General features: G+C 35.1%; 3 protein-coding genes and 1 long non-coding RNA gene across 7 annotated transcripts; 2 read left to right on the top strand and 2 right to left on the bottom strand.

Annotated features, from left to right (window-relative positions):
- LOC104699151 (anthranilate synthase alpha subunit 1, chloroplastic-like) lies at window positions 1,739–4,666 on the bottom strand. The gene is made up of 11 exons (XM_019246380.1): window positions 4,416–4,666; window positions 4,128–4,303; window positions 3,847–4,036; window positions 3,594–3,745; window positions 3,398–3,513; window positions 3,079–3,325; window positions 2,929–2,985; window positions 2,686–2,838; window positions 2,422–2,502; window positions 2,220–2,306; window positions 1,739–2,122 (listed from the first exon to the last, which is right to left on the bottom strand). Exons 1-11 carry the CDS (start codon window positions 4,594–4,596, stop codon window positions 1,739–1,741), a joined length of 1,824 nt encoding a protein of 607 aa, XP_019101925.1. The 5' UTR covers window positions 4,597–4,666.
- LOC104791878 (putative amidohydrolase YtcJ) lies at window positions 5,333–9,395 on the top strand. 4 transcript variants are annotated; one of them, XM_019246833.1, is made up of 15 exons: window positions 5,333–5,435; window positions 5,559–5,787; window positions 5,882–6,048; window positions 6,224–6,325; window positions 6,517–6,589; window positions 6,725–6,831; window positions 6,927–7,050; window positions 7,196–7,390; window positions 7,510–7,595; window positions 7,883–7,990; window positions 8,128–8,223; window positions 8,310–8,408; window positions 8,499–8,573; window positions 8,653–8,987; window positions 9,082–9,395. In XM_019246833.1, exons 2-15 carry the CDS (start codon window positions 5,709–5,711, stop codon window positions 9,254–9,256), a joined length of 1,821 nt encoding a protein of 606 aa, XP_019102378.1. In that variant the 5' UTR covers window positions 5,333–5,435; window positions 5,559–5,708; the 3' UTR covers window positions 9,257–9,395. The 4 variants fall into 4 exon arrangements, with proteins under 4 accessions (XP_019102378.1, XP_019102380.1, XP_019102379.1 ...); XM_019246835.1 differs by having other exon boundaries at window positions 5,333–5,644; window positions 5,734–5,787; XM_019246834.1 differs by having other exon boundaries at window positions 5,333–5,787; window positions 8,653–8,784; window positions 8,872–8,987.
- LOC104699150 (zinc finger BED domain-containing protein RICESLEEPER 2-like) lies at window positions 11,695–13,705 on the bottom strand. The gene is made up of 4 exons (XM_010414488.1): window positions 13,268–13,705; window positions 12,959–13,109; window positions 12,111–12,877; window positions 11,695–12,051 (listed from the first exon to the last, which is right to left on the bottom strand). The coding sequence occupies exons 1-4, from the start codon at window positions 13,703–13,705 to the stop codon at window positions 11,695–11,697; spliced, it is 1,713 nt and encodes a 570-aa protein (XP_010412790.1).
- On the top strand, window positions 14,700–15,489 carry LOC104791877. The gene is made up of 2 exons (XR_768968.2): window positions 14,700–15,207; window positions 15,289–15,489. It is a non-coding gene; the product is annotated as an uncharacterized LOC104791877 (long non-coding RNA).

Raw genomic sequence — 18,408 nt, 5'->3', positions numbered from 1 at the left:
TGAACCATTACTTTGAGGCTGCGGGGTTGACTAATGACTAGTATTGAAAGAAACTTCTTACCTGTGAACTCACGAGAAAGCATGTATGTTGGCCTTTTCATGGATAAGTCTTTACTAAAATGATTCTTAACATTTACACCAAGAAAACATTTAATTACACCAAAAGAAAGTCTTAATAGATTGTTAGTGTATCAATCAACTGAAATTTTATTGATAAGCATATAACAGTAATAAATTAAGGATCGAGGGATATCAAGTTTTACAAATTGTAAATGAAATAGAAGTAAGTAAATCTCACGAACACATTTTAAAATTACGTACAATTAATCACTTCAAACTAAGAATGTCTATTCTTTTTTTTTTTGAAGAATTATTTGGTGGCTCAGATGCTCTTACACTCGGTCATGCCTAATGCCTTTTTGTTTGTTTCTTGGCGTATTATGAATTTTCAATCATAATATTTCAATTAGAAGAGTCTGAAATCAAGATTGTGGTTTAGCCAACATCTGCTGGAGTTACAAGCATGAGGCGAAGAAGTAGCTTGAGTGTCCATGGAAACCTCTAAAGATGCGATCATATATCGTAAACTTGATAGTTGCCGACATAAAGAAAAAAAGAAAAAAGCAGTTTGATATATAGTTGATTTTTGTTAAGACAAAATTAATTTATTTTTTCTTTTGTGTAAAACCCTTAATAGGAGAATACGTATTTTCACAAACCCATCAGGTGCTTAAAACTCAACAACCGGTAAAATGGAAAAAGATCTTAATCATATTCATCTTTGGTATTCTTTTGTCAACATCATATTCTGATAAGGAAAACGAAACTGCACGAAAATAATAACTAAAAAAACTGTAATCTCATTCCCAGGGGGCAATTAAGAAAAGTCAGAGAGAGAACACGTAAAACAAAAAGGTACGGCCAAGTGTAAGCCACCAGAGGCCATAGGCGGCAGAATGATCCGTCCATGTCAGCTTCGTGTCTCAGTTAGCATCGTTTACATTGTAGGAAGGAACCTTAGTCCATTCCAAAGGCTTATGTCAGCAAATCTTTTTCTGTTTTTGGATAATTCCTTTCCTTTAACATTTTTTTTTTGTCTATAAATTATGTGCATGTATGTTGTGTTAGTATATGATTCGTTCACTTGGATTAGTATTATATAGTAACAATTAGCATGTAGCGTCTATGCCTTGGCCACTTGGCAAGCTAATTAGGACAAACCTTTTTGGCGATTAACAAAACACATATAAAAATGCTACAACAAAGATTTCAATATTTTGGAACCATTTTAGGTGTTGCTTACGGCTTTCCACGTATATATGAATGTATCATTCCATCATATAGTTTCGTGACATGTATTACTACTATTACAAAGATATTATATAACCCTGTTGTTTTGTATGTATTCATACCCACAGGATGATTCATACCATCAAGACAAGTGTAACTTTGGAAAACTTCTTTAATATCTTAACGTTTAATGGATTATATATTTTACGACTCGTACGTGTAGAATCATCATCAATTGTTATTGACCTCACCTGAGCCAAAACCATACGATTCTGGTTTCACTTTCACATATGTCCAGGTATAGCATAAAACCATAAACATGATGGGCAAAAAAATCAGAAACAAGTTTCCTTTATATGAGATAAACTTATAAGTTAATAACTTAAATATATTTCCGTAATTCATGATACCATATAAAAAGTACAAATAATATATAAACTAATTTATTTCAGAGGACGTAGCTTTGTGTTGCTTGTGAAGCAATAAACCTAGATGGTTGATAATCACTTTTATTGACGAATGCAGACTCAGCCAAGTCGATGGCGCGTGCGAGTCCAGCAGCTTTGTTCTGGCATTCACGTTGCTCATCCTCTGGGTCACTATCGGCTACAATGCCTGCACCTGCTTGGAGATAAGCTATCCACTCACGGCGCGGTGTGTCACTGCCTTTGTATGAGTACATTGTATCGTAACGAGCTTGTATAGGGAATACAATTGTCCTAAGCGCCAAAGCGATGTCCATGTCTCCAGTGAATGATACACTACCGAATCCACCACTGTATGGACCTCTTCTGGTCACCTCTAGCTCGTCGATCAACTCCATAGCTTTCACCTGTCACAAGAGAGTCTCTTAACGACCAGAGACACCTAAAGCGAGAATGGTGATATGAAATAATGTATGTATTTGTAATAATTAGTAGTTTATATGCCTTTGGAGCTCCGCTAACAGTTCCAACAGGTAAAGCCGCACGAAGAGTGTCCCAACAAGTCAGATTCTCTTGCAACTCTCCAGTCACCTGTTTACACGATTCAAGTTTATAACCGTTTACATTGAGAAATCAGAATCTGGAATTAGTTTGAGATGGGAAAGAGGTTAGAAGATTGTAATGATTTAACAAAATTTTGTATTACCGTTGAGCTGATATGCATGACATGGGAATAACGCTCTATATTCATGAACCTTTCCACCTTAACTGAACCATTCTTAGATACCTGCTTTCATAAAGGCCAGAAGAGAGAGCCAATGAGGAAATTATAAGCCGGTTGTAACGGTACTATATGTAAAAATTTGATCTGTTCTTTGTATGACAAAAGATTGTCATAGAAACACACAAGAAGTTGAAATTTGGTTGCTTTCCATCTATCATTGCTTAAACCAAGAAGAAACAGACTAACCTTTCCAACATCGTTGCGACCCAAGTCAACAAGCATAATGTGTTCCGCACACTGTTTTTCATCTTTTAACAGTGTCTCCTCCAACATCTGATCCTCTTCAAATGTTTTGCCCCGTCTTGCCGTTCCTGCTAGTGGTCTATTCACGATCTTGTTCTGTTTCACAAAATCAAAAAATTGTTTTTAAACCCTGTTTTAGTCCCTGTTAAATAACAAGAAGATCAGGAGAAGAGAGGAGCTGCTCACTTTCTTCACTCGAGTGAGAATTTCAGGACTTGAAGCTACTAGTATACAGCCTCTAGCCTAGTTAAGTAAAGAATATGGAAATCAGCAAAACAGAGGAGATAAAGCAAACCGTTGAGGAGATGAAACAAGTGATATATTAGAAGCACTGACTTGCAAGTAACACATAGAAGGACTTGGGTTCACAATCCTCAAAGCTCTATAAACTTCAAATGGATGAGCAAAAGTGCGGCGCTCAAATCGTTGACTTAAAACAATCTGAAAGATATCTCCAGCCAGTATGTGTTCTTTGGCCTCAAGTACAGCATTCTTATACTCATCACTTGTCATGCTTGATTTTTCCAAAGGAGTGCCAAATTGATTTGTGTGTAAGTCCACTGATCCATAAGGTAGCTTGGGGCTGAAACACAAAAACAAGTTAGAGATAGGAAAAAACAGATACACAAGGCAGAAAAAGGAAGAGTTAACTCACGGATTAATGCATTTGATCCTTGAAACAAGTTCTTCCAAGTGTTTCACACCATTAGCATAAACATCATCAAATGAACAGTTTCCAGATAACCTCACCCAATGAATAATATGCATTTTCTGTAGAAAAATAAAGCAAAGTTCACATTGAGTTTAAACAGAATTACAAAATAACTGAAAAGTTCAAAAGGTTTTAACACCTTTTCGACATGATCGAAGACAATGACATCATCATAAAGACCAAGATGCATGTCTGGTAAATTCCTGTCATCAACCGGAGCTTTGGAGAATGGTAGCTTTCTCTTTTCGGCATAACGGACAGTGTCATAAGAAAAGTAACCAACCCATCCACCTGTTTATAATAACAAAGATCATGTGATTTTTCACCTAATTAATTGTAATTATTGTGATCTCAAAGTAAACCAAACCAGACTAAGTTAGCAAATGGCTCACCACAAAAAGCATCAGGAAGATCATCGATCAGTTGAGGTTTCCAAGTCTCAGAGATTCTTCTAGGAATCATCATTGGATCTTCAACCTCCTCTGTTGTCAAAGTACCTTTCACATGATCCATGACTGTCACTTTGTTCTCCTTAGCCACAATCTCCATCTTCGGGTGTGCTCCAACCACACTATATCTTCCCTAAAGTATTAAATAATCATACATCAGTTTTCATTTGAAAGAGATTGAGCAAGCAAACAAAAAAAGGAAAAGATCGAGAGCTAGTTCTTACAACAGTGGAAGAGTGATGTCCTGGCTCAACTGATTCGAAAAGGAAGCTTGGAGTCTCTTGATCATCTTCTTTGACAAGACAACGGTAAGCGAGAACAGGAGTGAGATGGTCGGAGAAAATGGTGTGGCGAAGCGGAACTAGGTTCTCCTTCTTGGCGAACTTCATAGCTTCACTTGCTGCAAACAAAACCAAGAAACCAATATTTCAATATGATCTTTCTAATCTTAAAAAAAAAAATCAACGAGCAGGAAATCGAAGATAGGTTAAAGAGTTAGGATGATTAATCACATGGAGAGGGACAGGACAAGATAGAACCGCATTTGATCGGAGTGACGAAGGAGATGGAACTGGAGGAGGAGCATCTTTTTGTAATAAAGGTGACCGGTGAAGGTGGAGAGAGGCGGTGGCTGGACGGCGAGAGACGTCGATGGAAGCCAGCAGGGGATTGCATCATTCCGAGTGCATGCATGGTGACGAAAGTTTTGAGATTCAGTGGTTGTTGAAAGGGAAGAGACTCTTTTGTATTTTTGCCAAGGGACACTTTTCCAAAACCACAACTTTATTCTATCCTCGACTTCCTTATTTCGCTATTGTACTATGTATCGCATAAACTACATATGGTTGATCAAATTGTGTGACATGTCATGTGATCAGTTAAGTATCATCATCTATTTAATTTTTGATAAAATTCTCACCATTCACGGTCAAACCTATTAGAAGAAATGCATCTATTTAGATTCTTGCTAAACATAATTTTTTTTTTCTTTTTTCTGTCAGATTTCTTGCTATTTTAATGTTTGAACAAATATATTTTTTTTCTATTTTCTTGAAAATTTGACTTTTACTAAGAAGTTTCATGGAAACATTGAACAAAGAAAAAAAAAAATTGTCTTATGGAAAATCAATGTTGACCAAACGAGAGAAAAAAAAAACCTGAAATGAAGGCTTAATCGTATGAAGATTGTCATATTCACTATAAGAAATAAATATGCGATATATACAGTATATGTTTTTCTATGGTCGTAAACAAAAAAAAAGAAAAGTAAAAGAATGGTAATGGGCTTTGAGTATTCCAGAAAGCCTTTTAACAAGAATTAGATTAAACGCCAATCCCACATCGGAAGTTTACGAGATATTGGTAGTGAGAGTTTTAGTATAAATACACTTCACTCTGCTTTGAGATAAAATCACGCAGCCATGTGGTGAGCACAAAGCGAACTATTCTTTCGCCTTTTATTAAAGAATACCGTGTGCTCTCCACGCGCTTTAAGTGGCATACGCCTATATTTGGAGGGTTCTCACTTCACCGTGAGTCCCAGCAACCAACTCTAGTCTGAATAGTTTAATTTGCCCGTTATTGGTCTCAGGTCTCTAAGCCCAGTATGATTTGTATAAATTGATACAAAATATGAAATTGTTTTTGTTCTAAAGAAGTACAGGAACGAAACAAGGATATATTTTTTGTGTATATATGCTGCAAAGTTGAACAACGACGTTGAGCAAGTGGAGCATTTAAGGTGGAAACAACTCGTCCTTAGGTTGTTGTCTGTATCTCGTTTTAGATTCTCTCCAGCAGCAGCTATGAACCTCTTGGTTGTCCTTTCAGCTGTCTTCTTCCTCGTTATCTCCGTCGCCTATCTTCCTCTGCTCAGTGACTTATGTAATGAACGCCTTACCATTCCTAAGCTTCCTTTTGTCTCAAATTAGAATTTATTTGGACTTTTTTTGACTGATTCGATTCACGTTTCGCACAGATTGGTCAGCTCTCAAGTCTCTTCTTACACCACCGGTTGGTATCGTTGCGGATTTGTTAGTGAGAAATGGAACAATCTTCACCAGCGATACTTCTTTGCCGTTTGCTGATTCCATGGCGATTCGTAATGGCAGGATCCTTAAAGTCGGAAGCTTTTCAACTCTCAAGGTCCTTCACACTTCTTTCAATGTTCAATATGGTTGTTGCTTTATTAGTAGTGTTCAAGTGGTTTGATGACTTTGTCTGCTGCTTTTATGCCTACTTCATTAGCATGAACGAATCTGAAAGTTTGATGCTTTTTTTCTCGTTCTCATGTAATTTGTAATTTTTTCGATGAAGACAGGGTTGTATAGGAGATGGAACTATTGAGGTGAACTTGGAAGGCAAAGTTGTAGTGCCTGGACTTATTGATTCACATGTTCATTTCATTTCTGGGGGATTGCAGGTGATAAATACAAACTTATATTCTGTGTTCTTTACTCTTTAACGGTTGAACTAATATGTAAATTGTCAAGTTGACCTGAGAGTAGATGATTGCATGCCATTGTTTGATCAGATTTGGTCATGAAACAATATACTATACTCTCTCGTTTACCTTATCTCCTTTACATTTAATGTTTTTTCGTTTGAGCATAGATGGCCCAAGTTGGACTTCGTGGAGTGAGTAAAAAAGATGAGTTTTGTAAACTGGTGAAGGACGCTGTGCAGAGTAATTAAAGATTTCATTTTCTTTATTGGCGTCTGATTTTAGTTGAGTGTACAGTGAACACTGTTTATAGTAGTGGGAGAGTGAGTATTTATTAATGCATTATGCTGCATTTATCTGATGAACAACAAATTTCAGATGCACAAGAAGGCTCATGGATTCTAGGTGGTGGATGGAACAATGATGTTTGGGGAGGAGAAATGCCCTCTGCATCATGGATTGATGAAATCTCCCCTCATAATCCTGTATGAAGTCTCCTGACTTTTTTGTACTTGTCAATAGTCAACAACCATTGCCTTACTTAAGTTATATATATATATATATATATATCTTCATTTAGGTTTGGTTGATTAGGATGGATAGTCATATGGCATTGGCAAATTCCCTTGCGCTTAGGATGGCTGGTGTTACCAGTTTAACGGAAGATCCAGTTGGTGGAACTATAATGAGGATGCCTAGTGGCGGTAATGCTTTCTTTTTTAAGTAATGTGTATACACATCTAATATGTGGCCTGCTTATGCTTCCAATACTTGGATTTGCAGAGGAACTTTATATTTTGTGAGTGTTATCATCAGCTGGTGCTTGCTTTTATGATTTAATCAATGCAGAGCCGACAGGTCTTTTGATCGATGCGGCTATGGAGCTTGTCACTCCCTGGGTTAAAGAAATCTCAGTAGATGAACGTAGGGAAGCACTTTTTAGAGCTAGCAAATATGCTTTGACTAGAGGCGTAACAACTGTTGTTGATCTTGGAAGATACTTTCCTGGCACTACGGATGAGCTCTCCTGGAAAGACTTTCAAGGTGCAATATATCAAATTTCACACTTGTTTGCAGCTAAAATAGAGAGAATTTGATGACTCTTACCTTCTAGCCATAGAATAGAAACTCATTTGAGTTCCATACTCCTTTTTATGGTACAGATGTCTATCTATGGGCTGATTCCTCGAAGAAGATGATGATACGGACTTGCTTGTTTTTCCCGATAACGACATGGTCACGTTTAATGGTATGATTTCTTCAGAAGCAACTCTTGTTCTCTCATAAATAAGAACAACGTTTTTGTACAGAAACTTAAAAGCATACTTCAACTTCATACTTTGCAATTTACATAAATTTCTCATTTTCCTTGTGATCTGCATCTCATATATAGTCACTGTAACTTAGGCCGTTCCTGATTTTCAAATTCTCTTTCGATGTTTGATGTGCTTTCAAACTTGACTATATTCTCTTTCAAATTCTCTTTTCACAGTTACTGCATTTACTTGAAATTCTGTTTTGACTTCATACGTGTAGGATCTTAAGCTTCAGATGGGATCTGCACTGAGTGAATGGTTGTATCTAGGTGGCGTCAAAGCATTTCTTGATGGCTCTCTAGGTTCTAACAGTGCACTTTTTTACGAGGTGATTCGAATACACTAATTCTTCTGCTATATATTCCTAGAAATTACTTTCATACTGTTCATATTCATCAAATATACACTAACTGTATTAATCCCTCAGCAGCACTAAAAAGTCCCACGTCTTATATCTGTTTGCAGGAATATATTGATACACCTGGGAATTATGGGTTATTAGTGATGGATCCTGAGAAACTTTCCAACTTCACAATGGCAGCAGACAAATCAGGGCTTCAGGTGTTTCCCTGTTTACTTCTGTCCATTGTTTGCTCATCATCGTCCTATTTAGTTTTGCTTATTTATCTTATTATGCTGTGATCAAGGTTGCTATCCATGCAATAGGCGACAAAGCTAATGACATGGTCCTTGACATGTACGAATCGGTTGCTGCAACTAATGGAGACCGAGATAGAAGATTTAGGGTGAAGTTTGCTATTTAAAAACCTAATACTCTGAGCTAGCTATTTGCTTCTTCTGTCTGTACTTTAATATCTCTGACTTCCTGGTTACAGATTGAGCATGCCCAACATTTGACACCAGGATCAGCCAACCGGTTTGGTCAACTTCACATTGTAGCTTCAGTTCAAGTAAGTTACTTCCCGGCATTGAGCATTTGGGCTTAAAAACTCACTTTCTTGATCTAACGTATCTAATACTCGTGTACAGCCGGATCATTTGCTTGATGATGCTGATTCTGTTGTTAAGAAGCTCGGTTCTGAGAGAGGCCTAAGAGACTCTTATCTATTCCAATCTCTCCTAAATGGCAATGCACTCTTGGCACTTGGTTCAGACTGGCCTGTACGTTTTCGATATAATCTCCACATACAAATTTTTTACACTCTTAAATTGCAATGCACTCTTAACTTTGTGAATTTTTCCCGCCAGGTTGCAGACATTAACCCGTTGAACAGTATTAGAACCGCGGTGAAACGAATACCTCCCAAGTGGAGTCACGCTTGGATTCCATCTGAACGCATCACTTTTACCGATGCGCTTGCTGCGTATTAAGCTTCTTCTCTAAACAATTTCAAAGTCTTTTTACTTTACTTTACTAAATGCATTTTTCTCAAGCATTCTTGATATTGATAATCGCAGGGTCACGATATCAGCTGCACGAGCAGTGTTTCTGGATCATCACATAGGGTCTTTAACTCCTGGGAAGCTTGCGGATTTTGCTGTTTTGTCAACAAGTTCGTGGGATGAGTTCTCGAAAGACGGCTCTGCTTCAGTGTTTGCAACTTATGTAGGAGGAAAGCAATTGTACCCATGAATGATGAGATCTTTAAAATCTTAATTAGAAACTAAGAATTGTATGATTGTCAACAAAAAAAAAAAAAACTAAGAATTGTATTAATTCCCAGTTTTTTTAGGCGTAGTGGAAATGTATATTGGTATGACATTTGGCTTCATATATTCAAGAAATCTTAAAAACTTTAGAAAAATAAAATGTTGTTGGTGTCGGCCAGAGGATATTTGCAAAAAGGTGTTGTTGGTGTGAGTAGTCAACGAAAGAGAGCCATGAACATTGGACGCTGAAGAAAAGCCAATGAGATGTGTAGCTGTAATATATCTACGTGGCTCTCTGGTTCCAGCCATCAACACGGTTTGGTTCCAACACGTTACACTTAATTAGACTGAGCAGAGCAAGTCCCGGCCCACGTGTTGCTTTATAACGTCCGATATCACCAGATTGGGTCACCCCTCGGGTCCCTAGTTTAAAAGTCAGCATGTTTTCTCCGCGTAAAAATCTGATGATAACTTTTTTTTCACGCCAGAACATACGCGTTACGTTAGATCTCAAAACCCCCTCCCAAGTCCCAAGTAAGCGAAAATTTTAAAGTTGGAAATAGTATTTTATTAAACTTGAAATGAAGATCAGGTATGTGTCTATATGACTAGCTACAGGCTACAGCCTACAAACACATACACATCCATCTCATACTCCTTTAGCTGAACACACACAATGCATATGCATGATGATACAAAATATACCTAATAAAAAATATTTTACTTTATTTTAAAAGAGTTTTATGAATTTTGAACATATGTATTTATCTTCTCTGCTAATTCTCGTGAAAACATGCCTTCAAAATATAAGGTTTCCGTGAGTTTATCTTCTTGTAGATCCCGTGACATATATTTAAAATGTAAGGTTCCCATGGAGTTGCAACCCTAATTAATTAAATTAAGCTCTTCACTTGAGATATATACTATGTAATATACTAATATGTATAATGATTTGTCCTTTGTGACATTTTTTGTCCCACAAAGATTGATATTTTATAAATTTCAAGAAATAATTATTGAAAATATTTAAAATTTTGAATTGTTATTGGTTTAAAATTAAATAATATCTCTTTAGTTAAAGGAAAAAATATATTTAAACTCAATAATCATTGTTTTATTAAAATATGTAAAATATTCTAAACATCAATCTTTATGAGACAGAAAGAGTAAGTTATATTGTCAATAATTTCATTTGCTTTATTTTCTCAATTTTGATTGAGGAATACAAAGTCATAAAATAATTTTAGCCGGTTTGTCCCCTAATGTCTTTTGCACTCAACATTGCTATCTCAAAGCTAAACTACTTTTAGAATAGTTAAAATATTACTCAATAGATGTTTAATTGTATTAGAATAGTTAAAATATTACTCAATAGATGTTTAATTGTATTTGCTTTTGGTCATAAATTATTATTGATTCAGATGTTAGAAGCATTGTCATTTATATCGATTACAATGTATAAAGTTAGTTCAGTAGATGAAAACCTTAATTAAGGGTGAAGCTAGTCCTGGGCATACGGGTATCCGAACCCGATCGGGTTTGGATCTTCGAATTTTCGGATTTTCGGATATATGAAAATAGAATTCGATCGGGTATTTTATATAACCGGGTCGAGTTCGGATAAAATCTGAACGGGTTCGGGTATTTTTGGATACACCCGAAATCCGAACTGAATTTCGGATATCCGATGGATAACGAGTATTTTTATCCGAAATTGATAAAAAATATCCGAAATCCTTATCAAAAACCCGAACCCATACCAAAATACCCGAAGAAGCATATAACTTAAATATCAAAAAACATAAAGATTGAAACTCAGAATTGAAAGTCTTAAAGAGTAAAGAGTTTAAAAGATTCAAAGAGAATGCAAGTCTAAATTCTGATGTTTAAAAGAGAGAAACAAGTAGATAAAGTTAAAATGAGAGAAACAAGTAGATTAGACAAGTAAACCAGTCTTCTAATCCTCTTTTTCTTCTGCCATGTAACATGCTCAAGAGTCTTCTTCTTCACATTCAAACTCTGAAAATAAACAAACAAACATTACAAACTGTAACTTGTAAGTAAGTACTTAACTTGGCATAGAGAGATAAGAAAGTAACCTATTTGAAGCTCATCTTCAAACTCAGCTTCTGCAAGAATTTGAGCATTTGTAAGCACCTTTTATTCAAACTTTATGTCTTGTTTTAACCATTGTTCAGTACACATCAGAACCTCCACCATGTAGTGTGTAAGACAACTTCTGTAGGGATCTATTATCCTTCCACTAGTGCTAAAAGCACTTTCAGAAGCAACAGATGACACTTGCATTGCAAATAAATCTTTAGCCATCTGAGATAAAACAGGGTACCTTGCACTATTGACCTTCCACCAAGAGAGTACATCATACTCAACTCCCATCATCAAATCTGGATTCTCAACTTCTTATCTCATATATGTATCTAGTTCATTATTATCTCTAACTCCAATAGTTTTGAGCAATGTATCATACTTCTGCTCCATCGGGTTGTATCCATCAAAAACATCATCCGAGTCAAATAAGTCTTGATGTCTCTCTCGATTACTCTGCGATGAGCTGTGAGACTGTGTTTGTTCCGCATATGCTGTTGCTTCAGCATATCTATCACTATACATATCACGCATTATAGCATTAACTGAATCCTTCATTGCCTTAGCTTCTACAGTCTCTACCCCATACAACTCCTCAAAACACAAATTTGCAAACTGCATCTTCTTTCTCGGATCCATAACACTAACAATAATCAATATCCTGTTAATGTTCTTCAACCCACCCCAATACTTATCAAATTCTGAAACATTTTCTCAGCATTTAACTTCACCTCGCTATCCCCAGTAGCACAAAGTAACTGAAGCTTCACAGCAATGTTAACTATCTCGCCATAACACTGATGTGCATTCATAGTAGTTGAGGCGGATACTACCAATGTAGCCTTATAGAAAACATTAAGAAACTTAACTAACCTCTCAATTTTACGCCAATCTTGACTCAAAGGAGGTCCAATCCTTTTTACGCCATCAACAGTCTCCAAGAAGTGATCATTGTAAAGCTTATCCTCAAACTCCATTTTATCAAATGCTCCTTTAAACTTAATCGCCCTTGTCAGCATCAAATACGTAGAATTCCACCTTGTGCAAACATCTAGTGGCATACTACCCTTTGAGAACCTACCATTTTCAACTCTTTGCTGAAACGCCTTTCTTCTATTTGGTCCTGACCTGACATATGAGATACCATTACAGACTGCAACCACACTAGCATCGATTTCAGTCAATCCATCCTTCACTATCAAGTTTATAATATGACCAGCGCACCTAAGATGCATGAAATCTCCATCGATAACCAGAGAATCATTTGATACCTCAGAAAAGCTTGATTGAAACTGACTCAGAGCATTGCTATTAACAGTTGCATTGTCAACAGTGACACTGAACACCTTCTCTATCCCCCATTCAGCAAGACATTCTAGAAGTGTGTTTGCAATCGTCGTACCTTTGTGATCTCCCACATTCTTAAATCCAATGATTAGCTTCTTCAATCGCCATTGTTTATCAATGTAGTGTGATGTGATAACCATGTAACTTGAACCTATAAGAAAAAAAATAACAGTAAGTCTAGGTTATTAAGAATAAAAAGCTAAGATCAGAATTTTAGTTTTTAAAAAAGTACATGTTACCGAAGAAACCCAAATATCAGTGGTGAGTGAGACTCTTTGATTATTAGCCAAAAACCATTGCCTAAGAGTAGCCTTCCTCTCCACATACATTTTCACAATGTCTCTTGTTGCTGTCCTTCTTGAATGCGGTTTATAGAGGTTAACCTAAATGAATTACATATAAGAAGACTGATTAAAGCCGTAACAAATAGATAAGATTGATTACATCAAGTGTATAAGAAACATGTATTAAATCATTCACATAATCAAAGAAATCTTAACGCCACTCCTTCTACAAAAGACAATGGCAACTTTCCTATCACCAACATTTGATTAAGTGCTTCTCTGAAAACATGCTCAGGGACTTTTGCATACTGAATATTTCCTTCCTTATTAATCACCTGCTGTCCTCCTGTAGCATCTTGACCTTCTTCCCATGCCTTGTAGGCCTTACATATTTTGAGATGGTTCCACAAGTTCTTCGTCCCTGATTTTGTTGAACATCTTAATTCCTTTCCACAATAGTTACACTTACACCTGTTACGGCTGCCTGCTAATCTTGTGAAATGGGTCCATACACCAGACCTTGGTGCTAGTGTCCTTGGTGTCTTGGTTTGCTCAGCAGTAGTGCCACCACCAGATCCACTTCCCTGAGTTTGTTTCCTTTTTCCTCTTGCTCTCGGTCTCGGTGTCATCATTTCTTCTTCATCGTTTAATTCATCATCGGTATAAACTTCGTTCACTGGGTTTGATGAACCCATTTGCATATCATATTAACAGAGATAGTAAAGTCAGAGACTCAAAGTAATCATATAAGGCCCGTATGCAAATCATATAAACAGAGAACCATATACGAATTTTAACTAAGACAAGTACAAAGCAGTTTCAGACAAATCAAAGCAGTAATCATGTCAATGGAGTTTGTAGATTCACACTAAGTCTAAAAGCAGTATCGGATTCACACTAAAGCAGTATCGGATTCACACTAAAGCAGTATCGGACTCTAAACAAGATGAAACATACAACATCAAAGCAGTATCAGACTCTAAACGATCAAAAAAATCAAAGGAAGATGAGTTGCAGATCAAAGAACAAACCTGTGATTTCCTTCGTGAAGTCGCAGATGAAGGGGGGGATGCTATTCGATTTAGGGTTTCCAGTTTGAACAAATGAGATTAATATCTGATTTTATTTTGTAAAAGCAAAAAAGTAACCTCGATTTTGAAGTTTGGTAGTCGAACAGGCTATAATAAGTTCTAAAATAGACAAACACAAAAAAATGAAAAGGGAATTAGGGATTAGGGGGTTAATGGGTTTTACATTATGTTCGGGTATCTTCGGATCTGGTTCGGGTATTAGGTATTACCCGAACCCGATCGGGTATCCGATCTCATGAAATATCAAATCCGATCGAGTATTTTACCCTATCCGAATCCGAACCGAACTGCTTACTTCGGGTTGGGTTTCGGATTCGGTTATTATGCCCAGAGCTAGGTGAAGCAATACAAAATGCTATCAATTGCCAATTGACATTGTGCATAGTATGTCCACTCATTTGCTGCTTTTAGTAATAGAGAGCTACATATATATAATTTCGATTTTGTGACTATAATTATTATATTAGTTTATTTTAATTTATATATGATATAGTTAATTTGTATTCATGCAAAAATAGCATTTAAGTGAAATTTATTTATTTATTGACAAAAAAGTGAAAATTTCCAAAGCAAATGCGTGTAAGTTCATAGCTTTTCCTAAACAAAATATTGTTTGGAACTTAACCTAACATATACAAATTTCTAAAACAATTCAACCATATGTAATATAAAGTATGATGTTAGGTATTAACAATTTAATAAACATTAGCAAACATATGCTTACAAACGGTTGAAACCAATATTGGAGGAGTATCCGGACATCTCTAGCCATTTTTTGATTTGGGTTTGGAGTCTTCACATTTGATACATTTTAGGGTTCTCTCTCGGATACTTTTTTATTCTCTCTTTTTACAACTTTTTGAAATTTGAAATTCAAATCAAAATCTCAAAATGAAGTCACTAAAAATGTCAATCTCGGGGAGGATGCTCCCAATAGACACAACTCCGCTAGAGTCAGAAACGGTGATGACGGAAGTAACGTATCCAAGTGGAGGGATACAGTGACAGATGACATCGCCGACAAAACAAAGACGTCGAGCACCAAAACAACCTGGACGATAATGGGAGGTGTTCATAAATCGATTAGGATCATCGCATCGTTCCAGGTACCAGATCTACTAAATAATACCAGATCTACTAAAAATACCAGATCTATTAAAAATTATATTCATCTTCAATATTGCTAGGCCAAAGGTCTTTTCTGGGAAGGATATCGCGAGGAGATGTCTACGGTTTTTGAATCCGACAAAAAAACGAGGGTGGAGATAATTGAGTCGGAAAAAAAAGTGAAATTTATTTATTTATTGACCAACAAAAAGTGAAAAATTCCAAAGCAAACAAGTGTAAGTTCATAGTTTTTCCTAAACAAAATATTGTTTGGAACTTAACCTAACATATAAAATTTTCTAAAACAATTCAACCATATGTAATATAAAGTATGATGTTAGGTATTAACAATTTAATAAACATTAGCCAACATATGCTTAGAAAGGGTTGAAACCAATATTGGAGGAGTATCCAGACATCTCTAGCCAGTTTTTGATATATTGCGCAATGGATTTGGAGTCTTCAACGTCCTTCGTCAAAAGGCATCTGACAAAAGATGACAATTTTTCATTTTTTATAATCAATTTGAGTAGCATGCTGGAAAAAAAAAAAGATAGATAGTTTGGATTGTGATAAAAGAGAAGAAACAAGGTGGGGAAAGCAGAAAAATATAAGCAAAATTATACCAATATCTCTGCATATAAAGAGATTCCATTACATTATCAATCACTACAAAAAAAAAATAAAAAAAATATATATATATATATATCATTTTGTATCATTTATTTTGAATATTTCTGTAAATTAAGTGGACAACTACTAAACGTGGGAATCCATTCCCAAGCCGCTCATACTTGTGCATTCTCCACCCAGTTCTTCTGTTCTGCTGAGTTTTATAGTCGAAAGAGAAGACACTTGCACCAACCTTCACCCACTTCCCTTGTCCACGATGTGACGACTTAGCTGATAGAAGTTGGAGTCGTGCGGTTATTACTTACAATTCTTTTACATCACTTAATTAAATGATTTTTAAAATATTGATGCAAGTAATTCACATCTATTAATTAAAAACCAATGTCTATATAAAAAATGTACATTAATTATTATAACTGATATAAAAATGTATCGTTTAGAAAAATAAGTATTAGTGTCGATTAAAATATTTGATTTAAATTATTTATATCAACTACAAATAAGTAATAACTGTTGTTATAATTTATATTTATTTTATACAATAATAAATTTTAGATTAATAAATAATTATTGTTTCACATATATTCTTGAATTATTATGGGTTACTATTTCATTTGTTATTAATTTTAATATATAGCTACATATTTCATATACTTATCATATTTTAATTCTCGCTCGTGAAACAAATTGTCTTCAAAATGTAAGGTTCCCGTAAATTAACTTGTAGATCCCGTCAAACTAGGACATATGTTTAAAAATGTAAGGTTCCGGAGCATGATGTTGGGGTTACAACCCAAATTTATTTAACTCTTCTCTTGAGATATATACTAATGCTTTGTAAAAATTTTAGGTAACCAACCAATCTGGCAAAATCATTGCACAAAACATGATAATGTGTAGAGTATATACGTCATGAGACGAATGTGTGACATCCTAATGTGGATTCTTATCCGATCCACACACAATAAAACTTATGTACATCAGTACATGTGTGGATGTGCACGTGTATAGAATGGGATTGTTGACCTGTCGACTGTACATTTTATCTTTATCAATTAGTATATTGTCTATACGACAGGTGGCCTATACGAAAGGAAAATTAGTATATTGTTCCAATATGATGATTTCTCCAATTCCGTTATTGGATCATAGTTCAATTGAATGTGTTCCCATTCGTTTCAATAACCACAACTTTTGCCGATGACTTATGTTCAGTGTTCACAGATCACAACAGCTAAGCAATAATTTTCCTTTTTTTCTCTCTTTATTGGTTCAATTCGAAGTCAAGGATTATGGAACATTGTATGTCCCAGTCATATTTTATTTTATACCGTCAATAATTGTTTTAGTGTAATATTTTTCATGCCTTAATTCCAATATGATTAGTGAGACAAAAAAAACTCAATAACCTACGTTTTGCCTTTACATATCCTTAAGACTCCAACCAATTTACGGACAACCTTTCATTTGAAACCACGTTCTAAGGTGTCCACTATTATATATCCTACCATAAATTAAACCACTCCAAAGTCGAAGCTACGAGATACAGTAAAAGTATATGACACCGACCATACTCTAATTTAATTTCTGAAAGTTAAGTATATATTTAGCCTACACCATTTGTTGAGTATGATAGATTTGGAAGAAGAAAACAGTATATTATAAAACCCTTAAATATTGTATTTTGAATTAGATGGGAATGGGATAGACCACTTTCTAGATGTACTAAAAGTAATTATTTAATTAAGATTGGATATTTATTGCTGTAAATTTAAAGAATGTGTTAAAAAATTAAAAGGTATGTAGTTAGATAGAATTTTGAATATTTCTGTATGTGGTATAGCTGCATAACTTTCAAAGATCTGTTGCTTTTAAGTAGATACGATAAGAACAAATAACTTTCAAAGATTGAAGAAGATGGGGATGTTTTCAAATTAATAAACCAAATCAATAGTACTATTTTTCCTTGTTAGTAATGAATAAAGACGACACCGACAATTTTTGTTTAAGATGATTTTATAATTGAAACGTAACATACGGGAATGTTGAAGTTTACACAAAAGAGGAAGACCAAAGTCAAAGGCTAGCGCTAGAAGACCCTTTCCACTCTCTTCCCCCAAAAGTCCTAAACGCTATCGATACGGATTCCGACCAAACCTCATTACTTAATGAGTGCGACAACTAATTGGATTCACTATCCATTCCTATCCGTATTTATAACAAATATCTAATCAATAAATTTATTAAATCTGTATATGAAATATTACTACAATGCAATATGAGCAGTCTTAACTCTTTAAGTAGCTAGATTCTGAACAGAATATCTGATCTTCCTAAAATATAAAGTATATTATATGCAATGGTTATAATAAACTTATTTATTAAAATAAATAATAAATACAATTAAAATTGAGAAAACAAAGAATATTCTTCTTATTTAAGTTGTTCTTTCCACATAATTTGTTTATATTTTCATTAATTTGTATGGAACGGCAATTATCCGGTAATTTATGAACAAACTTTATGTTTACAGTATTGTTTATGTATAGAGAAAAAGAATGCAATAG

This window comes from Camelina sativa, chromosome 6 (genome assembly GCF_000633955.1).
Source record: "Camelina sativa cultivar DH55 chromosome 6, Cs, whole genome shotgun sequence".
NCBI classification, from domain to species: Eukaryota; Viridiplantae; Streptophyta; class Magnoliopsida; order Brassicales; family Brassicaceae; genus Camelina; species Camelina sativa.
The sequence above is the reverse complement of the archived record's forward strand: the minus strand, read 5'-3'. Positions and strand labels throughout refer to the sequence as shown.